Genomic DNA, 21,539 nt, shown 5'->3' on the forward strand with positions numbered 1-21,539 from the left:
AGTCCAGGACTCCAGAAATCCTGCAAATGTGTCTTGGTGGCCCATGTAAAGGAACTTAAAGAGATGCAAGTCAGTTGCCAGCAGGCTCAAAGTCACCGCACAATTCATTGTTCAAAGGTCTGTATTTGTCCTGGAAAATATTTAGGTGTCCACAACCCTGAAAACTGTTGAAAAGAGACTGCAATAGAAGGTTTGTTGGCACAAGCTCTCCTCCCTCTGGAAGATTTGCTACATACATTGAGGCACCCGCTTGGAAGATTGTGGATATTTTCTGCTGAATGGGGCCCTTGGAGAGGAAATATTTGATTTACTGCAGAGTTCTCATTTCCCTGAATTGCAAATAAAGTGTAATTTGATTAAATGTAAATGAATCCTACAATACTTTTGGTGGCTTGTCTGAAACAATTGATTGTAATGGGCATCCATCATTTGGCTTGATTTTAATTCAGAGACAAAAAAGGCAAAATGAGAAAACTAAAGCAAGTGCCACTAACATTCTAGAGCTGGAGCAGTCGAGATTCCTGGCGTTGGACTGTCATTCCCATTGTTCTCGGAGAGCAAGCAATGCAGTAGAGGGGAAACACAACAGCAAAAGAAAAAGAAGAATGTGAAATATATACATAGAAATAGTTCTAGAGGAAAATTAAGCTTTTTCACAATGAATTCTGTTAAATCAGCTTAAGGAGCACAATTTGTTAAATTTATTTTAGCATCAATATTCTAAAATGAATGAGTAAGGAAGATGAATATTGTTCTGTGTTTCTCAGTCAGAAGAAAAGCTTTGTTTTTATAGATCACCCAAGTCCTTTTTCACCATGATAATTTCCAAGTGCATAATACTAGTTTCAGCAGTTCTTGTGGTCTGAAATAATAAGAGAAGTGAGATTTCTGATAAACACAAGCTTGATAAACTTTTGGTGTCACTTTCTTCAAATGTGGAACTACTCCAACCACAGAGATAATAATAGATGACCAGATTGTAACTGCTTTATTGCTTCTTTTTCCTCATAAATTTTAATTTTGGAAAGTTAAGTGAAAAATGTGGTTTCAATTTCCTACAAATTGCACACAATTTGGTTTTAACAAGAAAATAGAAAGAGATGGTACGTTCTTTGGAGTGAATTAGGGAGAAGATTTTGTTTCTTTGTCTTTCAGCATCATCAGAATAACAAAGTACAAAATGAAAAAAAGATGACTGTAGGAAAAAAAAAAGGCAACTGTACAATGTACTAAGAAAAGTACCAAGTAATTCGTTATCTAAATAAGCTCTGAGCAATTTAACAAGATAATACCATTTCTCTAGCCTTTTCCCCCTCTGTTTTACCAGACTAGAGCTTAAAAGAACTCAAGCTGCATACACGTGCTACAGGAAGTCTTCTAATAAGAAAACACTGTGTACATAACATCTTGCTCTCTCAGCAATTGTCAAAGTGCCTGTTCAGACCATATTAAAAAGGCTTGGATAACTACTTACATGGAACTAACAAAACAAGAGTGGAAATGAAAGCCAAAAGAAGACAGATAATATTTCTTTTGTCCAAGAGGTGTGTGGGACTCAAATCAGTCTGTGGTATCCGTACCTACAATTACAATACACATATTAGGACCTTAAATCATGTGAAGGGTGACCCAGCTTTCCTTCAGCAGCAATGGTCCAAGAGAGGCTTTCGAGGAGATGGAAGATGCCCTGGAGGAGGTAAGAGCAGCATCAAGCAAATGGGAAGAGGGGATCCTGCCAGTGCTGCCAGCAGAGAAGTGAGTGGGCTTAACTCGGGATGTACAGGGAGACGACCCAAGTCCAACCAAACCTACTGATCAGCACAGCTATGAGATGGAACTGTGGAGATCAAAATACAAGATGGAAAATCTGCTAAATATTTGTAGTCAAGCAGTCTAGACTTACTGTAAGGACTGTAGGTGTTGTGAATCTTAGAATATTCACATGAAAATGTGCAATGGTTGAAAATGAGATTTCTAATAGAGTGAAAAATATAGTGAAAAATTGGGTAGTAATGTCTGTAAAAATTGGCCTTTACCAATTTTCTTTAAAATGTTTTAAAATGTGCAGAGCTTCTGGGAAAAAAAAAGTTGTAAATAATGTAATAAATTTTAGTGCAAAAGAAATTTTCATTATGAAACTGTATGCTAAAAAAACAATTTCCCTGGAAAGAAAAAAATGCTGGCACTGTAAGAAGTACTTTGGGGGGGGGAAACAACTTCTATAAAAATTCAAATTACCAAATTTGTAAAATCTAAAGGGACAAAAGCTATTAGGAAATCACTGCACAAATTTGAGAAAAATCTGTGATGAATTTCATGCAGCTTTAGACTTTATTACAGAAATCCCTAGGAAATTTTTTTCCATAGGAAAACTTTCATTGGCCAATAACTGTAAGTCTCAAACTGTTTTCTAAAAAAACATGTGTGTGAACAGATGAAACTGCTTAACCACTCTGTTGACACCCCATGCCATAGTTGTTTCCTGTGTCAGCCATAACCCACATTTTTTTGTCTGTCCTATGACTGTAATCACCAAAGGCAGAAAAACCCCACAGGCATTGCCAGTGCCCTAAAAAGATGCCACACCCCAAACACCTCAACGAGAAAACAATTAGTGAATGGAAAAGCATGGTCCTACTTCTTTCCAGAGGCAACAGTATGCAAGTGTCCCTTCCTGACTGTAGATGCAAAGAGTGCAGGAGAAGAGGGTTTTCTTCACCCCACATGTCCCCGCAGAGTCAGAACACACACCTCAGTCATTTATCATCATGCCAGCTCAGCCTGCCGGCTTGACAAGGATTTTTCCCCCGGGGTTTCTAAACAAGAAATGTTATTTAGGTTACGAAAACAATTGCACGTTTTCTGCTTCCTGAGCCAGCGTAGATCTGTGAGCATGCAAATGAAAGGTGTCTTAAACCTGCCAGGGCTGCGGCCACAGCACAGCCCTCAGCCCTCCTTGCCCAGGGAAAGCAGGCCTGGATGGAGGGAGAACTTGTGCCTGGGAGAGCAGCACACGGTGAGACACAATGGCCATCACAACCTCTGCTCTTCTCGGTATCGACGGTTCAAGTCTTACTGCGGGGCCTTGCAGTTTACAGAAAGCAATTTTCTTTGGCCTCTGCGTCAGCCATAGATTATTTTCTTCCTTTCATTTTTCCTCCCTTCCCCCCATTCCTTGAGCAGAAGTGTCTGCTTCACTCTCCCTCCCTCGCTGTATGGATTAAAGGGGGGAAAAAGGACAAGCCTTGCAAGTCCAACAACGCTGAGGATCCAGTGCAAATCCTGCAGATCAATGTTAGCTGAAATTTGCAGGAGGCCTGATCTGTTCAGAACTTGCTCATCTGGTCTGGCTCATATTTCTAGATAATGATCATGGGGGATGCAGTAAGTTTACAGCACATACAGAGCAGCTTCCTCACAGAACAGGATGCATGTCTGCCTTCACAAGTCCTAAAACGTTGCCCTCTTACAGAAGTTCACTATTTTTTTTACCTCACACAATTTCTTACTTCTTAATTATTTTTTTTTTACATAGGTAAATCTTATCTGTGCTCATTATAAAAGTCTTGCTGCTAAATTATTTATGCCAAACAATCAAGTGTGGTACCTTTGCAGATGTCAGCAGATAAACAGAAATGCAATGTTGCATGATGGAGTTTAATGCTGTGGAAATGTCGGGGTGCTTATTTTAAAATTCCACTGACCTTTGCTGTCCTTTTTTTCAATGTTTGCTTATTGCCACTGTAAGGAAACACTGCAATGAGATTGGGAATTTTTATACGTGGATCTTGAAAGTCAATATTTAAGGGAAGCATGTTTCCCCAATTACACCATTTCTGATTATGTGCTATCAAAAGAGACAGTACAGAGGTACCATTTATGCAGAATATGGGCAATATGTGTGATACAGCAAAGAGAGCAAGAGCAAAACAAGATAAGCCAAACTACAGGGATGTCGTAAGAGGAGCACTGGAGCACAGTATCTGCATGTTGTTACAGGAGGATACTGTGGCATTAAGATATTACAGGTTTGTGGTTATTTTGGGGGTTCCTCTCTTCCCTTGCTGGCAGTCCAGGCTCTGTGGGACCTGTGTAACAAGGCAATAGTGTCTGGGAAATAATGAGCAGGGGAATGCAGTGCTGTTCTTTCATTGCAATGTTAGGTGCGATGTTGCACACTAAAGCACTGGATCAATACTTCCAGCAGCAAGCCGTTCAATACACCTGAATTATTGCTTCATTTTTCTTCTTATTATAGATGAGTTGTGTTATTATTTTCCCCAAATCGATATTTTACAACCTTTTTTATCCGTTTCTCCATAAATTTTGTGATTACTTTAAACTGGGAATTCCGGTACACTAAATAAGATGCAGTATCTGAGAGGTAGTGAATGTACCAACACGATTTTTTACTCCAGACACTGCTTAAAGGCAGATCCTAATCAATAGCTAAGTAGGAAAATTTTTACGTAAGGAAGTAGGAAGCAGCGCCAAGCTTACAAAATCCAAATTCAGGTTCCTAGAAAATACTTGTTAGAAAAGACTATTTTAGAAACACAGGGAAAGAGAGGTCTGATGGGCACTTTGCGTGGGAAATTTAATTCCAAACAAATATGCTTTTTACTTCCCCTCAGCTAAAGGGCGACCATAATTCACTGAAATTGTTTCTTACAAAGCAGATAATCCCGTGCACCTTAGAGTGATTTAATTAGCTTCCGTAGCTGTCTCCTGCTAAGTGTTTAAAGCATCTGCAAATCAAATCATGTTAACTCATCTGCTGCACCACTTTCTTTGTTCTATGCATAGGACCTTCCTAATAGCATTAATAGAAGCATGAGTTTCCCTGGAGAGGGGAGTAGCAAAGTGAGTTAATTACATAGTTATTGTAAAATTGTGTACATTATTCCACAGAACACGCTGGATAAGTTGCTACACAGAAAATAATGACAATTTTTGGTGATCCCAAAGACCAAAATGTTACAATTCGAAAGGAAAATGCAGATTCCCACTGAAGTTGGAGGAATTCTACCATAATCCTGCGTGCAGTCTGCCTGGCCTGGCTGCTCATGGACTGCAGGGCAGGATCCTGGCTATACCCCACACTTCAGCTAAAATTTCCATCCTCACATTTACTGCAGGATTACAAGATCAAGCAGTAGGAGCTACAGTAATCTCCATTCAATGTTTTATAACTCTTTAAAAATTTTAAAAGGAAAAATAAAAAATCCCTGGGATTTTCTGCTATAAATTGTACAGATTTCTGCTCGTATCCATTTGGTCTAATTAGGAATGGCATCACAGACCCCCCCTCAAGCAGAAAGTCCAGCAGTTTCTTCAAATCTAGGCATCAGTACTACAGTGGAGTAAATAATTAATAATAAACCATTCCTGCTCAGTAACTGTCCAAAGAGATATTTTTCTCCAATTATCCTGTTAGATGAAAGTATTTGTCAAATAGTTTTTCTGATTAACCTTATCCTTAGAGATAGATAATTACAGAATGGATTGTTACAAATTTTTGATTTAAATTCTCCATTTATAGGATATGTTCCAAGAGGGCATCGCCTCACCTCTGTGTTTGCTGGTTTTGAGTCATGTTTCTTAACAACAAACAGTAAGTTTTGTATCTTTATGTAGCTTTGCCTTTGTCTAGGCAAAGACATATACACCATGGAAAATTCACTTTCCATAGCACACTCACATTTTTTCTTAAAACGGACTGTTTCAGCAAACTCACTTGTTCAGACTCTCACAGGGAGCAAAACACTACAGGGAAACTGAAGGAAATTCATTGCCAAAAAACAAATGAATATTCATGGTCCACAGAAATACCCTTATTTCCCAACTCTAATCAGCATGAACATCTGTGAAAAAAAGTCTAATGGGGGAAATTGGAGAGGGGAGGGGGTCATTTCCATCCTTTCCCTTAGGCCCCAATTTAAAGAAGGTTCATTTGTCTTTTTAACAGAACTTGCAAGCGATGCAAGGATGAACAGTTTTGGTGAAGAAACAATGTGCAGACTGGCCTTGTCTTTGGGAACTTTGAACTAAATTCTTCATTCCAGAACAAAACATAACTAGTGCAGATTCTTGTTCCTATCCCTGGCATGCCAGACCTGTGCCTTGCCCAGAGATCCCCCTCTATCAACACCAGATCCTGAGCTGACGGAAATACCCAGGGAAAATACAATCTAAGGCAAACAGGCAGGGCATGGCTCACTCTCATCCTTTTGAATAAATGCCATGCACAGTTCAATAAAAGATTTAAGGGAACAAAAAGTACCTCAAAATTAAAAACCTGGAGAGAAAATATTATTGTTTTTCAGTATGACAGACAGTTGAAGACCTATTTTTAGGCACAACAATGTAGTGACTATTTCTAGTAGCTGTGCACGACATGCATGTGAACTTTAGTGAAAATTCTTTTTGGAGTGGTGAAACTAGTCAGAGATCTACATTTGGAAAAAATATTTCCCTTGCAGAGGTGACCTTTCAGCATGAATTCGTAGTTACTTCTGGCAGCAAAATCTTGCCTTTCAATTTTACAAATATAAGCTTGCTACTAGAACTATGCCTGAGCATACAAATTGTATTTTTACTTGAAGAGTTGTAGTCTTCTATGGAAAGTATCCCACTGAAAGCTAGGAATTGGATATAAGTTAGGGGGGAAAAAGCAAAACAAAAGAAAAAGGGGGCCATAAGTACATGTATTGCAGAAACTATCAGGGATTGCAGTATTTGGGGTAATGGTTACTTTCCTACACAGCACCTGGCAGGTGAGGCACTGAGGGTGTAATGCTGCTCATCCTGCTTGTTCAAACATTTGTTTAGAGCCCATCTGCAGACAGAGACAGAGAGAAGTTTCCTGATCATGATTCACTCACATCTAAGATGATATCTCTGATAGTCAAGCAGGCATCATGCTCCAAAGGGTTCATTAGGTTTTTATCCTTTAAGCAGACAAGGTACAGCAAGTTCCACAATTATTCATAGGTATTCCAGGTTTTGCTCTGTAAATTTCACGAATTTAAAACAGAGAGTTTGGCACCAATTTCTGTTTTAACAAATATGTATTTTTGCTAGATAACTCTTACAACATCTTGATTTCCATGTGCATTTTCTGTCCCACGGGGTCATAAAAAAAAAATAATTCTTAGTTTATTGTGTGAGGGTTCTCTCTGTGTTTTTTGGGTTGGGTTCTTTTAGGTTTGGGGAGGGGAGTGGAATTTTTTTTTAATTAACACTCTGTCAGCTGGGCATGGGGTTTCCTTTTTTTAACCACCAATGCTGACACCTGGTGCTATCCAACAGCAGTTCAAGTCCACAACTCCTCAAGCAAAGAGGTTAACCACAATTTATGGCAATCAGAAAAAGAAGAAAAATTATGTTTAGGAGGGGAGAGGATAGATATTAAAGAAGACACTGAGAGATGAAATAACAACAGGTATGGCCATCCAAATACCTTAGGGCAAATTATGCAAGACTGTAGGTCTTCAAGGACCAAATCAAGGATATTTACTATGATACTGAAGGGATGGCTCACACTTGTCTCCCCAAGGTGGAAACTACCATGAACTATCCAGTCATTGGCAGTCTAAGTTTGGTGCTGTATGAAAGAAGTTAATGCAGACTAGCTGACATGCTGCAAAACCTGAGTCTAATTTACATCATGCTAACATGTTTGTGTCGTAATATATTAAATAACTTCTGTCCTGTCTTGTGGAATAAAATAAAATCTGCATATGCTTGGCTTGTCAGACTTAATGTAATGTCTGTATTTAACTGCAGAGCTCACAACAGACAAGTGGCAAGATCCAGTGGCAAAACACCTTTCAGTGAAGGTTATACAGTTTTATATAGACCTTAAACAATTGGTCTTGAGATTTTTTTGAAAATTGAAAAAAAATGCAGTAATATTAGCACCACAATGTTCTCCCTTAGCAACAATTGGGCGATGACAGTGACCTTCCAGAAGGTCCTAGGGAAGTTTTTTGGGGCTGTTGAAACTTTTGTGCAGATTGAATCTTCAAGGAAATTCTAACTTCTATAAGACATTAGTCTTCCATTATCATAAAATAAACGTGGACCATTGCCACATGTGTCACATCATTTAAAACTCTGTGGTTACAATTCCCTTCCCTTCTGAGTTTCTCATCTTTCTTGGCTTCTGTGGTCCCAACAATACAATGTCTCCCCAGCCTCCCAGGGTACGTCTGCACTCCAGACTGCAGTGTTGCATACAAAAATACTCAAACTGACTTTAAATACAGCAATGATGGTCACTGCAATGATGGAGAAGAGGCAACTCTGCAAAGTTTTGGGCCAGTGTGAGGATTGAGCCTAGTCATACTGGTACTAAACTGTTTCCAGCATCTCTATCCAGACACCACAGCAGACCACATCATTTATGCACTTGATATCTTCATAACTAAGCAGAAGTCTGTGTGAGTTCTTGCAAGATAGCAGAAAAGTACAAAGAACTTCACACTCCATGCAATAAATTGCTCTTGCATCCACTGAGATGAAAGGCTACAAGTACAAGATTTTCCTTTTATCTATATATTAACAAAAAAGCCTGAATCTGTAGACATGGGCTATACTGAGGCACATCTACTCTGTAGTCACTGCTGTCAGCGAGCTGTAACCAGGCTAGATAAGCATTACTGGCTGTGTAGGGATGCTGGTACAAGCACGAAGCAGGAGAGGCTGCCCAAGTCCTGCCTCCAGGGAACGATGCTGCACATCACAGCGCTGGTCTGAGCCAGCCAGCCTGCCTGCACTTCTGGAACAAAATGCCTAAGCAAAATGAGCCCTCACTAACAAGCACCTCAAAGGATTAAGCACATCTTAAGGAGGCTATTTGGCAGGTAGTGCTGTGCAAGAGCGTGCCTCAGGCAGCTGCACACTAAACTCACATCCTGGCTTCCTCACCAGAGCCCGCGCACGGGCACCTCTGACAGCCTGGCCACAGCTTGGCCGTGTTTCAACAACACACAGTAAATCCTGCTCCTGCTTCCAGCAGAAATCAAAACCTGCTGCACCTCATGAGAAGCGCAGGAAGGATGAGTTAGGTACACACATACCCACGAGGCAGCCAGAATTCCCAGCTAACAGTCTATGAAACATGCAACAAGTAGTCAAGGACTTGTCTGGGCTAGCAAAAAGATAGTGCCTTGTCCTCAGAGCACAGGACCAAAATGCATTAAGGTGATCAGTACAGCCACTGCTGCTACTCTAGACTGTCCATTTCTGTGGCATTTGGCTAACCTGAATACTCACACATTAAGAAATAAGGCAGTGAAGCCCCTGGTAGAAACAAAGTACAATTCAGGCTTTTTAGAAATTCATCTCAGCTCTCTGTTTTATTGGTCTTTTTTTTTAAAAAAAAAAATCATATCAACTGACATGAGCTAAAAGGAGAATAAAAAAAAATATTGATAATTTCAGTCTGGAATAACAGTTTTGAAGCAAAGGTATGAAAATTTAAAGGTTTTGGGGTGGGGATAAAGAAAAGAATTTATAAGGCTTATTTTGTGAATCCAGAGGTTAATTTATCATGGAGTAAGTCTGGAACTTGAAAAGCAAAAAAATGGTTTATTGTCTATGAAGGTCAGATAACTATGTTATATCATATTCAATGGGTTAAGGTTCCAAGGGTCTACAGGGTTGCATGACAATTGCAGGAATCCTTATAAAGTCTAGTTTATACCTTTATCATTAATAGCTTTCTAATCCTTCACCACAAATTTATAGTTTAGAAATGGCAACACATCTTAAAGATTAAAGGTATGTGACAAACAGTTCATGTCCTTTAATAATCAAATCACATAGCTTAGATTGGGGGCTTATCAGGCTTTTTCCTATTCCATGGTTTCATAGGTAGAGAATACTTTATATCCCTATTACATGAATGATGAATGGGACCATTGGTTATGGGCTGTTATTTGCTTGGCTGTAGTCAATATGTTTTCTTTGGACAGGGACTTCAGTGATTTATTTCTCTTTTGGCCTTATCACTTATTAACTCAGGGCAGACAGAAACAGCCAAGGTTGTGAATAAGGACTAGTGCCCATTTAGACTTCTAATATCAGAGAAAATATTCTTTTTAATGATCCAGCTACCCTTTGCTGTGTAGACTCTGATTGCACTTCCCTCTAACTAGAAAATAAAGGTCATATTTCTTGGAAAGTGTATACATAAAATATGCAAAATAATATGTTTCCTTCACAGCCAGCTCTATTCTGACGGTTGCTGTAATTGCTTTCATTTTGAAGCTGTCCTACAGGTACACTGCACACTTTTAGTGATTGTTTTTTTGCAGTGTGTTATGGTTCTGCCAGTGTTTGAGAAATACCAAAGATAGGAGGGTTCTGTGTCCCTATGAGCATACAATAGGGATTTTCCAGTTTACCTCTATCATCTTCTCACTGTCTGGTAACACCGTTTTTCCTGAAATCAATTAGGATTCCTCCCAGCTTCCTTTCCTGAATTTCTGCAAACCAAACCAACCACCATAATATTGCTAATATTCCACCCTGTGACTGTCCATACTTCACTCCACTGGGCATGTCCTAACAAACTTCAAACACTTTTGGAACAACATTAAACCCCCAAACGCACCACCAAATAACAAAGACTGAAACTATTTCCTCTAGAAAGTCTTGTTCCAAAACAATTGCAACCAGTTTTTTCCCCCTAAAAAAATGGTGGTTAGACTGGTGTTTAGACTGACTCAGCAGAGCAACTGAGTTAATGGACTGGAACACAGAAAGGGTCAGGTTCAAGTTTAAACTCAAATAGAGATTTCCTTAGGGTAACTTCTCTTTTCAAGGTCTGGTAGCACCCAGATCACATCTCTGATGTAGGGGGCTTGGAGGGAGAGACTGCACCAATCCCTTCCTTGTTTTCCCATCTGTATTTTACCTGCAAGTGTCCTGGACCCAGGAGTGCTGCACCCAGCTCTCCAGTGACTGTGGCATTATTAAATTTACCAGTAAAAGTTTACATTTACAAACGATTTAATTTCATTCTTCCTTACTTGATTGTGCTGCACTACAGATTTACCATCTCTCCTCTATAGAGTCTCTCTGAGCTGAGGAACAGATTTTATATGGAGCATGCAAAGTACAGGATAACCTGCAGCACAAGACTCTTCTGCTTTTAAGAACAGACACCAGCTCTTATTTTAAACTTTATACATTTCTTTATATTGAAGGATTTTGTTCTGTTCTTCTGTAGCACTCTGTGACTATTTAACTTCAAGACATCCAATGCCTTTTATTCTACCACTCTTATTGGTATTTACTAGTGAAAGGCAGAAAAAAGTGCTGTTAAAAACAAATGGCATTCATTTGCTAGCTACCAGATCTCATAGCTGGTCAGTCTTCTGGAGAAGTGATGTGCTCTATATTTCATTTCAGATTAATGATTGTATCTTTGAGGGTGAAGAATTTTATAAACATGTCAGGATAAAACCTGAGACAGCATCAGAGATGCTGGATTTTTTCCTTTATTTTTATTGTTCTGTTGATGGTGCCCTTCTCTCCTCATTTATACTGATCAGTTATTTAGGTGTTCATGATTTAATAATAAACACACATGAATGAGGCATTGTAAAACTAATGAGGTTGTGTGTTACTGATTTTGAGAAAAACTGCCACTAGGTTTTAACATTTCTCAGGAACTAAGAGACACATGGCTATGACCAAGGTTAGCTGGTGCAAGGGTCAAACTCCAGTCTACAGGGATCAAGAAAGGCTCCAGTGGGGCTACAGGAACCTCCTGACAGCCAGATCTGTCTCTTTTCACCACTTCTTTTTTCTTCCCCTTTTTTTTTTTTTAATTCTTTTTTTTAAGTCAAAAAGCTCCAGAACTCTCCATTCTGAAAACTGATTGTTTCATTGATCATGTATCTTTTGAACTTTGCATAGTTATTGGTGCTTTCTTGAAAGAAGAAAATTTTACTAGCAAAGGAAATCATTGAAGTTTACCAGGCTGGAAACTTTAGGGACTCAAGATCAGTTTTTAAGTGGTTCCAGTTCTGACTAGATCTCTGTACGTGACTTCAACCTCTGCTGCTAAGGCCATGGACTGAAGTTTTAAATGGTGACAAGTAGTTTTTGGTCTCTCACTCTTGAAGGTATTTGACTTTTAAAAAAAATGAAAAGAGAATGATTCTCAGAAGACAACTACTGCTTTTGTAATGCTTCTGTAAATTAAACCATTTAAAATTAAAAACCTAAAAATGAAGCCACCTAAAACTGAGACATGTGGAAATGTTAACCAAATCATCTATAATCTGTAAGGCTCTTCCTGTTTGTACACAGACTCAGATGTTTTCAGAAGTAAATAGAGGGTGAAATGAGGATGGAGCAGGATTTTTCCACATGAGGCTATTTCTTCTTTGTAGGGACTAGGGGAGTGTAAAGTTCCCTGAGAAGCCCTATGACATTTCAGAGAAAGAGGCAGTTTCCCAGAAATTCTGTGAATATCCTGACCTTCACAGCACTAGGATTTCTACATCCCTCCACACACAATGGCCAACAGGGTAACGCAAGCGCTGGTCGGCCCCGGCAGCGTCCACTCTGACCTACTCGGCCCTCACCACAGTTATCCTGGAGGATCAGCACTTGGCATTTGGGTTATTCCCACTGCACAGCAAGTCCTGTGTGTTCACGCTGACCCTCCATGCACCCATTCTTGTTAGCAGCACTTCTAGAGATGCAGCACATCCCACAGCTTGTACCAAATCCCAAACGAACCGCAGGGAACTTGCCTGTTTCTGTAGGTGCCCTGTCAGCACACAAAGGGTTTAGCCCACAGCCTCCCTGCAAGGCAAATTAAAATGGCCCCTAAATTCCAACTGTATCCAACCATGTAACCTATTTTCAAAAAGAAGGAGCACTATTTGGGGTACTGCTCAGCCAACAATTGTAATTAACCCCATGCTGCACACATAACCCTGGTGACAAAGCTCTGTACTTCTGTCCCCTGTGTAGTCCTTTGCTCTGGTTTGGGAACAAAAAGCACAAAATCTTAAACTGAGCAGGTGGTAGAAGACACAGCATAATGCATTTTTATGGACCTTCCATATGTCCTTTCCAATATGCAGTGAAATAAATTCCACCTTCACTTACATTCATGCAGTCCCACTCAAAGTCTCACACTTTAGCACCACAGCAAAATTAGCCTGTGAAAATCGTGCTGTCCAGGATGCATCTATTTTTTTTTAAATTAGAGCAAAACAAAACAAAACAAAATCTCAAAGGCCTGTCTGGGTATCACAAATTTGTGCCAATTCAACCATACATGCCCTGAGTCACCTTGCCAAACTACCTACGATTTGTATCCCTAATAGCTTTTTTCTTTATCCCAGTTTCTCCAGTCCTAAAATAATGGTAGTGACACATACCTTCATGTCCCAAGTTGTGACATGAAGCTTAATTCACTCAGTGCTCTCCAATGCCAGAAGAGACTTAGAGATGAAGGGAACCACAGGGAAATACTGACCAGCATTTTTGGGTATTCCTTTCTGCAAAATGGACTTTTAATATTATTCCAAAATGAACACACATGAAAGATTTGTTCAGACTTCTGTATTTCTAATAATGTTCTCTCAGGAATGTCAGAGCTTAAAATCTAAGAAGTAATTGCTCTCTAAGTGCATGCTAGTGGCTTGCTCCGCAGATGGAAAATAAAAAACTTATGTGTTCTTGTAAGCACAGGGTTGACACTGGTTTATTTCTTTCAAAAATACTCACAAAAGCCAGGATTTCTCTGTATATATGTGACCTTGATTCCTAGATGGCACATGGACTACTTAGAGATCATGTTACTAACTTATTTGCAGTTAAAGGGGAAAGAAAGGCTAAAATTAATGGGTCACTGGGTATTTTCTTCTGAGAACTTAACTACTTAACAGTAAGAAAAAAACAGTTTACAGCCAGGTGGCTTGAGGGGATATTTTGTTGAACACTGATTAAAAATAATTTCTTCTAAATGAGACCTGACCACAAAATGGGACCATTAACGAGCAGGGACATTCTCACCAGAAAGGAAACTACGCTTGATCAACTCCTGCACCGCCCACAAACCCCAGGTCTTTTTCTCTCTCACATGCACTTTCTTTTGCTTCCCCACACCTCCCCCCCCCAGCCTTTTTCTCCTCTGCCGTTTTCTTGTTCTTAATAGCAGGGTAAATAAGCAGCAAGTGATGCTGAAATGTTTTCGGCCAAAAACAGAGGCCAAACTCCTCTGAGAAAACATTTGGCCTCTGTGGTTTTGTAATATGTTCCAGAACACTGAGTTCACTGAAGAACATTGTGAATAACTCCCATCGGCTGGAGTGATGCTGGGGAATGTTACTGTATCCCAACTTCCAATTGGTCCATTTCCTGCAGGCCTTGTTAAAAAAAAAAAAAAAAAAAAAAAAAAAAAAAAAAAAAAAAGAAAAAAATAGTGCTATGTGGGAGTTAAAACAAGTTCTCATGGGAAAAATGAATGGCAAGAAATTCTAGCTTTAAAAGAAACAGCTAATCTGCTAGTTTGATTGTTCTTCAAAACTTACAATGAACCAATAATCCTAATTAAAACCACTTGGCCTAGTTCTCTAAAGCATCATAGCTTTCTCTATGCTTCGTTTGTACACACCATAGACTATTAGTTTTTTTCTAGTGCTCACTAACAAAGTGCTGACTTTGTTGGGATGGCTGAGCTAATTTCGTGAACTCAGTGTGAAACCTTAGCTAAACAAAATTGTGGTAATTTTCCTTAATTTGTAAAAGTGATTGGAGTGCAAACAAAATTTTCCTCTTGGGTCAATCCTATAATTTTCAATTAACTAAAACTAATCGGCAGGCGTGTACTGAACCTGCATTTTGTTTAAAGGGCTGGAAGGCACTTCTGAAGGTCAGGATGCATTAATTGTTTTTATTTTAGTTTCATTTAGTCCTTTTTAAAAAGCCACTTTTAAGTTCAGGCTGCCTCTAAAAGGAAAATGCAAATTGTGTGAGGTAGGATTTAAGTTAAAATAGCTTTTCTGTATCTATTGTAACTCCATGAGTAACTGCATAAGTAAGAGAATAGTCCATGAACTGCATCGCCTTTGATTTTATCATTATTTTTTAGTATTTCATAACTTTCATTTCTTGTATTAAAAATAATGTGTTTTAAACACCAACCTGAAAACGCATATATGGAAACACTTTCCCTACTGGGACACCTTATTTCCACATTCAGCCATCTGCTTCTGGGTAGATAAGCTAAACTGCTGCCCTCCTTTTTACTGGAAAAGCTAATTAACAATGATCTGAAAGCAACACCAAAATGGGTCCAAGCCATTTTTACATTTAAATCTCCCCAAAAAAATCAAAAAAATTTCTTTGCAAAGTCGAGGGGTGCGGGTTTCCCCCCTTTCTTCTCCTTCCACATGCATACCTGCCATTTCACCAGGCCCAGGTGCAGTCACCCCAGTGAGGTGACAGAAAGCAGAGCATAACTTGCTGCAAGTAAGAAGGTGAGGAGGGAAAGGCTTCATGGTCAGACAGTCCAGAGTTCTGGCCGACACTCTCATGTGTTACATGTCACACACCATCAATTTGCACCAGTTGCAATTTGACCCTTTGCTTTTTCATTTGTTCCAACACATTCAAACTCTGAATAACTTTTTTGATATGGTGTGTATTGTCCAATATACAGATTTCCCACACACTGTTGAAATCATAATGCTCACAAATAAATACACACAGCCTTCACAAGTGCCTGCTTCTTGGCCAGGAAGGCAATACATGAACATTTTAAGAGCCGGTTTAAAGAAACCCAGCGCATAATCCCAACTGGGGGAGAGGGTATTTGAAAAAGACAACAGAGCTTTATAAGGCACCTTTCTTCATCTTGCTTAGTGTTAAGAAAATTCAAATGAGAGCTTTGCTGCCCAGCTGGAGCACAGAATTTTCTCCTCTGCCTTGAGTCCCTGTGTATAAATTGAGAGCTGGAGCAATATATGTGCCCAGTGGAATTCAGGATGCCTCACAGTCATAAGTATTTACGATATATCTTGTTCTTAAAGTTTCAGGGAAAATCAAGGATGAGGAAGTGAATTGCATTGGATTGTGCTGAACCACAGTGCAGGCAAACAATTACAGCAGTAGCCCTGTCTGCAAATGTGAACAACAAGAACATCAAAACCTGGACAAAATCATTAATTCTTGTAGCATGCACACCTTCTAAGGAATCACTGATACACATTCTTTTAAAAAAGTTAGGTTGCTACTTGATTTGTTTTCTAGGCCGTTCTTACAACTACTGAGAGTGGTTTAACATTGACAGCATCTGCAATATCCTAGTCTGGGGGTTAATAATTCTTCAGGCCAAGTCATTCAGACTTAGTGGCCTCAAGTGAGGGAGACCATCCCAAAACACACTGCAAGTCACTGTGTCTGCAGCATTGGCTGGGATGAGAGCTACTTAAGCTCCCTGGAAGTCAGAGTCAAGTATGTTCTTGTAAGATGGGCAGGCAAACAGGTGTCTGCTTTGAACACTTCCAACACTTGCTAGACAACATAAGATGAAGATATTTAGCAGGATCCTTCTTGGAAGGCAGGTTTGTGATTACACTAGTGTGTCTGGCTCTTTGTGCTTGCACTCTTCCTCTTTTTAAGTACAAAAGTATCTGTTTCCCTCGTTCCTCCCCCCTCCTGGGTAAAGAGCTGTCCCATTGCGAGGACAAACAAGCAAACAAAAATCCCACACTGGCATGTTTTCAGACTCATCCCCACAGTCACCCACTTTTGAATCCAACCTCAAATTGGAGCCTTCAATGACATCCTCAGCCAAAATAATAAAATGATGAAAGCAGAAGTGTGATACATACCCTTGCAAGTGTGATACATTGTCTGCCCTTTTTCTCCACCTTGTATCTAGTACTACTAAAACATCCTTACCTGTGTAAATGAATCTTCCAGGCGTTCCCTTACAAAACTGCTTAGACTTGTAGGACAATGTGACTTCTACAACCCCTGGGATATGCCGGGGAGGCGTCTGTACGCGGATGGCATGTGGAGTAATCAGCTAGAGAAAATATTGAGAAGGGAGAAGAAAGAAAAAAGGCACTGTTAGACGCTGAAGACTTCTTTAATAACAGTTTCCTCTCAGATCATAGTAAACAAGCTTTGAAACATGTAATTAACCTGTCAATGTTTGAATACAATCTTGATGTAACCCACACAAAAGCCAGTGACTACAATATTTACAAGCATTCTCTTCCTCAGCCATAACAACATTATTTCTGTTCTCATACATGGCAGGCACTTGCTTCCTAGTACAAGCATTAGTCCTGGTTTAATGCAATAACTTCCTTTACAGCAGCAGGATGCCTGCATTTGCTCAGGTGGACACTGAGGTCATGACAATGTCCAGCAAACCTGATTGATAAACGACTCGTGGTTACACGTGTGAACATGTCACAAACCCAGGCTGAGATTCACTGCACAGCCCAAGCCCAGGGTTTTAAATTCTGGACTGGATTTAAGACATAGTCTCTGAAAATAATAGTAGAGACATCTAGGAGTTCACCAATTCATGGCAGGTTAAGTCAAATCTCTCTGACAAGAACAGTAAGAAGAGGAACATAGAAAAGGTGACACGGCTGTGTCCAGCAACAAAGATACAGCTCTGGCACATGGATAATCCTTCTCTGACTGTGGCACATTAACACACCTAAAGAGGCAAACAAGACCAAGACCATAACCTACCTTGGCAGTGAGCAAAGCCATGAACACCCCATCCAGTCAGTCAAATGCAATATGATCTTAATTGAATCATATGCTGGATTAAGGAATAAATTTCAATAGATTTTTCAAGTAAAAAGCTAATTTTAACCTTATTTTACTAGGAACCAAATGTTTCAGCATTGTTGTAAGGTCCTACCAAAACCCAGACTTCTAATCACTTCTTTGTTTAGGGCACAGGACTAAAAAAAAGCACAGAAGGAGAGTAATATCTGCCTGAGAGCCATCTGTCCTATGGAGGGAAATGGCATACACAGTAGGAAGCTCTCCATATTTAAATTAAGAAAATTAATATTAAATCAAGCTGAACATTAAAACCAAAACTACCAGCATCAAATGCTCCAAAAGTTATTCAGATCTACAGAAGTCGGAAGCCATATGTCATATTAGAAATTATGAAAGAATTAATGTCTTATTGTTTGTGAGCTCCAAAGAACATGTTTTAAGGCTCTGCTTCAAAATTATGTGATTTAGAAACTTATTTGTTTTTAAAAGAAACTTGCGGGTTTTTTTCTAAATTACTCACTCTATCAACTGGGTTAAAAAAAAAATAACAAAACTAAAACAGAAATAAAACCAAAAACCAAACTTCCAAGGAATGCTTTTACTTAAACTGAGTTGTCATACAGTTGGGCTGACCTAAGCCTAAAAGTCCAAGCCAATTCTCTCCATGCCCTCAACAGTCAGCAGAGGCAGAAAGCTCTGTCAAATAGCAATTGATTTCCAGGGATGAGCCACTCTATGGAAGCATCTACCTTTCTCCAGTGAACCAAGATGACAAGTTTGGACTAAATGCTTAACTGTAGGCAGCCAAAAATAACTGAGATAAATCCCATCCTCAAGTGGTTCTAGTTAACTGGGTGAACTGGCAAGACGAGAAAAGTTTTTTGGCATTTTTAGGGAAAAAATATTTGTGAAAACAGTCAAGGATTTTAATAGTAAAGGTTAAAATGCTCATCTTACTACATCAGCATGAGCCTTCTATCCCTCACCCCCATTCTGGCATGAGCTATATAGGCAGCTTCTGGTTGTATCTTTGAATTTCCCAGCATTTACTGGTCTGTCACCACTTTAATGTTCCTTAAACATAATTTGTGGCATTTTCCAATACTCATCTTCCCTGGTTCCCAAGAAATGTCTGACCTATTTATGGTCCATTGTTACAGAGAGCTGGGGAGAGTTAGGCAAGTTTCCTGGTTTGTTCTCCACAAACAGTTTGGTTTTCCTTTGTGCTCTGAAGTAAATAAGTTTAACTATGTTTAAAACCACAAATATACAATAATGTCGCCCACACATTCCCAAAGGGTGAACATTATGTCTGAAGTCCTATGGTTTAGGATGCTCAGGATGTATTTTATTCCTCTCTTCTCTAGAACTAAAGCCTGGGAGGTATAGCAGGGGAACACATGTGCCTCTTCCTTTTGCTTTTTCTCCTTAGCATCTGTCACTGCCCACTGTCAGGGACACGGTGCTGAGCTAGGAGGACCTTTGTTCTGGGTCAGCCTTCAGTTCTCATGCACACAGAGGGGAACTGGACAGCTTGGTTACATACCAGGAGTTCCCTATATTGCTGTCATATCAAGAAATTGTCTTTAAGGGACAAACAATATCCCCTTATGCATGGAAACCTGCCCTGTGAAACCCACCTTCGGTCTCAAACTCTGATTCCACAGAGCTGCCAGAATCTGTGCTATGGACTGGGACCAGCTTTCCAAATTGCCCGGGCCCCATTTTGCAATCCCCATGACCCAACTGGTACTGCACAGCACTGGGCACTCCAGGCCCATCCATGGCAAAAGCAAATCTGCCCTTGACTTCAATAACTCCAGGATTATGGGATGCTTTCCTGTCTACATTGTCAACCTGTGGTCTGACACTGGGAACTCACTCCACCTTTCCCTACCATCCTTTCACACTTCAAGACATAATCTGCCTCATATTTTCACTTAAAGCATCTGGAAGAGGCAAGCTATTACCATGCAGGGATATTAAAAGTATAGACCCCACTTCTGGAAGCCTCTGAGCCCCAAACAGTTGGAGACTGCTAGAGAGTTTGGTGAAGCATCATGACATGCTCACCCCATTTTTTTTTACAGACATCTGTCCTTGCCCAATGCCAAACCCAAGAAACTGAGCGAGATGAACCTCCCTGTGAGGCCCAGCATGGCCAGTTGTATGTTCTCACCTCAGCTGGGAACTCTTGGTGGATTAACAGACATCAAAACAACCATAGCAAATGACATGCCAAGAACCAAGAATTCTTAAACATTAGTCATGTACATTTATGAATACATTTTTTTAAATGTAAATCTTGAGCAAGGTATTAACCTGTGATTTGGACATGAACCCACTGGTCAAAATGCCAGATCCATCTTCCTCCTCCATTCCAGCATTTAGCAAAGTGAGAAATGGAGTTGGACATAAAGCTACCTGGCAACTGCATTATAGTTGTTTGGTGTAAATTCCTACATCTCATCTGGGACATGCAGTGGGTTGCATTAAAACCTGAGTTGGAGATCTTCAGAATGGTGGGAGGTGCATGTCCTTAAAAATCCAAAACACATTTGGGTTGCATGTGTACAACAAGCCTCTTTCTGTGGTTTTTTACTATATTCTAGACATTCTTGTGTGATACAGCATCATTTCACACTCTCCAGAGTGCCAGGTTACTTTCTTTTTTTAAAAGTGACATTTTTTAAGGAGATGTCATTAATCTGAGTCACTAGTTTATTTTTGCATGCTTGAGTTCTGGTTTGTGGTTAGGGAAATGGTGACAATCAGTCATAAATTTGACTTTGACTCTGTGTGAAGAGGACCATTAGGACAGGAATGAAGAAAAATCCCACCAACTGAAGGTAATGACAGCTTTCAGCGAGAACAGAACCCTTAAGGTGCCTATATTTTAAAAAACGACCAATGACTCTGCATGCCTCAATTCTGGGCATCCAGATGCTGCTTAATAAGCCTTGGTTTGCAAAAAGAGGGTGCCTACTCATTTTTTAAAAATGAGTCAGAGTTCCAAAATAAGCACTCAAAAACAGAGACTTCCAAAATCAATAACAAACATAAAAAGCAAAATAAAAAACTATGTCACAGAATTTGATTCAGCAGCAGTAAAAAAACCCAAAAAAAAACAACAAACCACCAAACCAAAAAGTCATCCTCTGTTTCTGTGCTGTACAAAGGTAAAAAAAAAAAAAGATGTTTCAGTGCTTCATCTTTTCTTAATATAAAAGAAAAAGAAGTTGTTTCCAGCTGACTCTGTACAGCTGGAGGAATGTTCTTGGCAGGAAAATGTTTGAAGAAATAGTTCATTTTAAGCAAATATTGTGGAATATTTATAAGAAACTAATTTTGTCTTCACAATCTTGTATTTGCCCTGAAACTTGACTCTTGGATTTTCAGCACCCCATAAGAGAGAGAAACAACAGAGGATTCTTATCAGCAGCTCCTATTTGGAATATTTGCAATAACGCACAGCCCCAGAACCTGGGTAAAAACCTACAAATAACAGCTCTGTCTGTCTGTGGACTGCACAAACAGACAGGCAGAGTCTGTCTGGCAAACAGACTATTTGCTGGGAGTTGTCTGTCCAGATTCAGCATGTGCACACGATATACCAACCCTGTTTGTTTGTCGGTTACGAAAGTCCCTTGGAAAAAAAAAGGCATTAGGTGGCCCAGTTTGCTGAATTCTAAAAATATCACAGGCTCTTAAAGTCATTTTCATAAAGTAATATGGGAGGTGCGGAT

General features: G+C 39.6%; 1 protein-coding gene across 4 annotated transcripts in view; it reads right to left on the bottom strand.

Moving 5' to 3' along the window:
• EBF1 (EBF transcription factor 1) overlaps positions 1-21,539 on the bottom strand; it is a 261,308-nt gene that overhangs the window by 45,918 nt on the left and 193,851 nt on the right. For all 4 annotated transcript variants that reach the window (XM_025895208.1, XM_018073650.1, XM_025895207.1 and 1 more), the window contains exon 6: positions 16,942-17,068. In XM_025895208.1, coding sequence (XP_025750993.1) covers positions 16,942-17,068 — 127 coding nt within the window. The remainder of the gene's footprint in view (positions 1-16,941; positions 17,069-21,539) is intronic.

Source organism: Manacus vitellinus, unplaced genomic scaffold (genome assembly GCF_001715985.3).
Source record: "Manacus vitellinus isolate BGI_N305 unplaced genomic scaffold, ASM171598v3 scaffold_25_pilon, whole genome shotgun sequence".
NCBI classification, from domain to species: domain Eukaryota; kingdom Metazoa; phylum Chordata; class Aves; order Passeriformes; family Pipridae; genus Manacus; species Manacus vitellinus.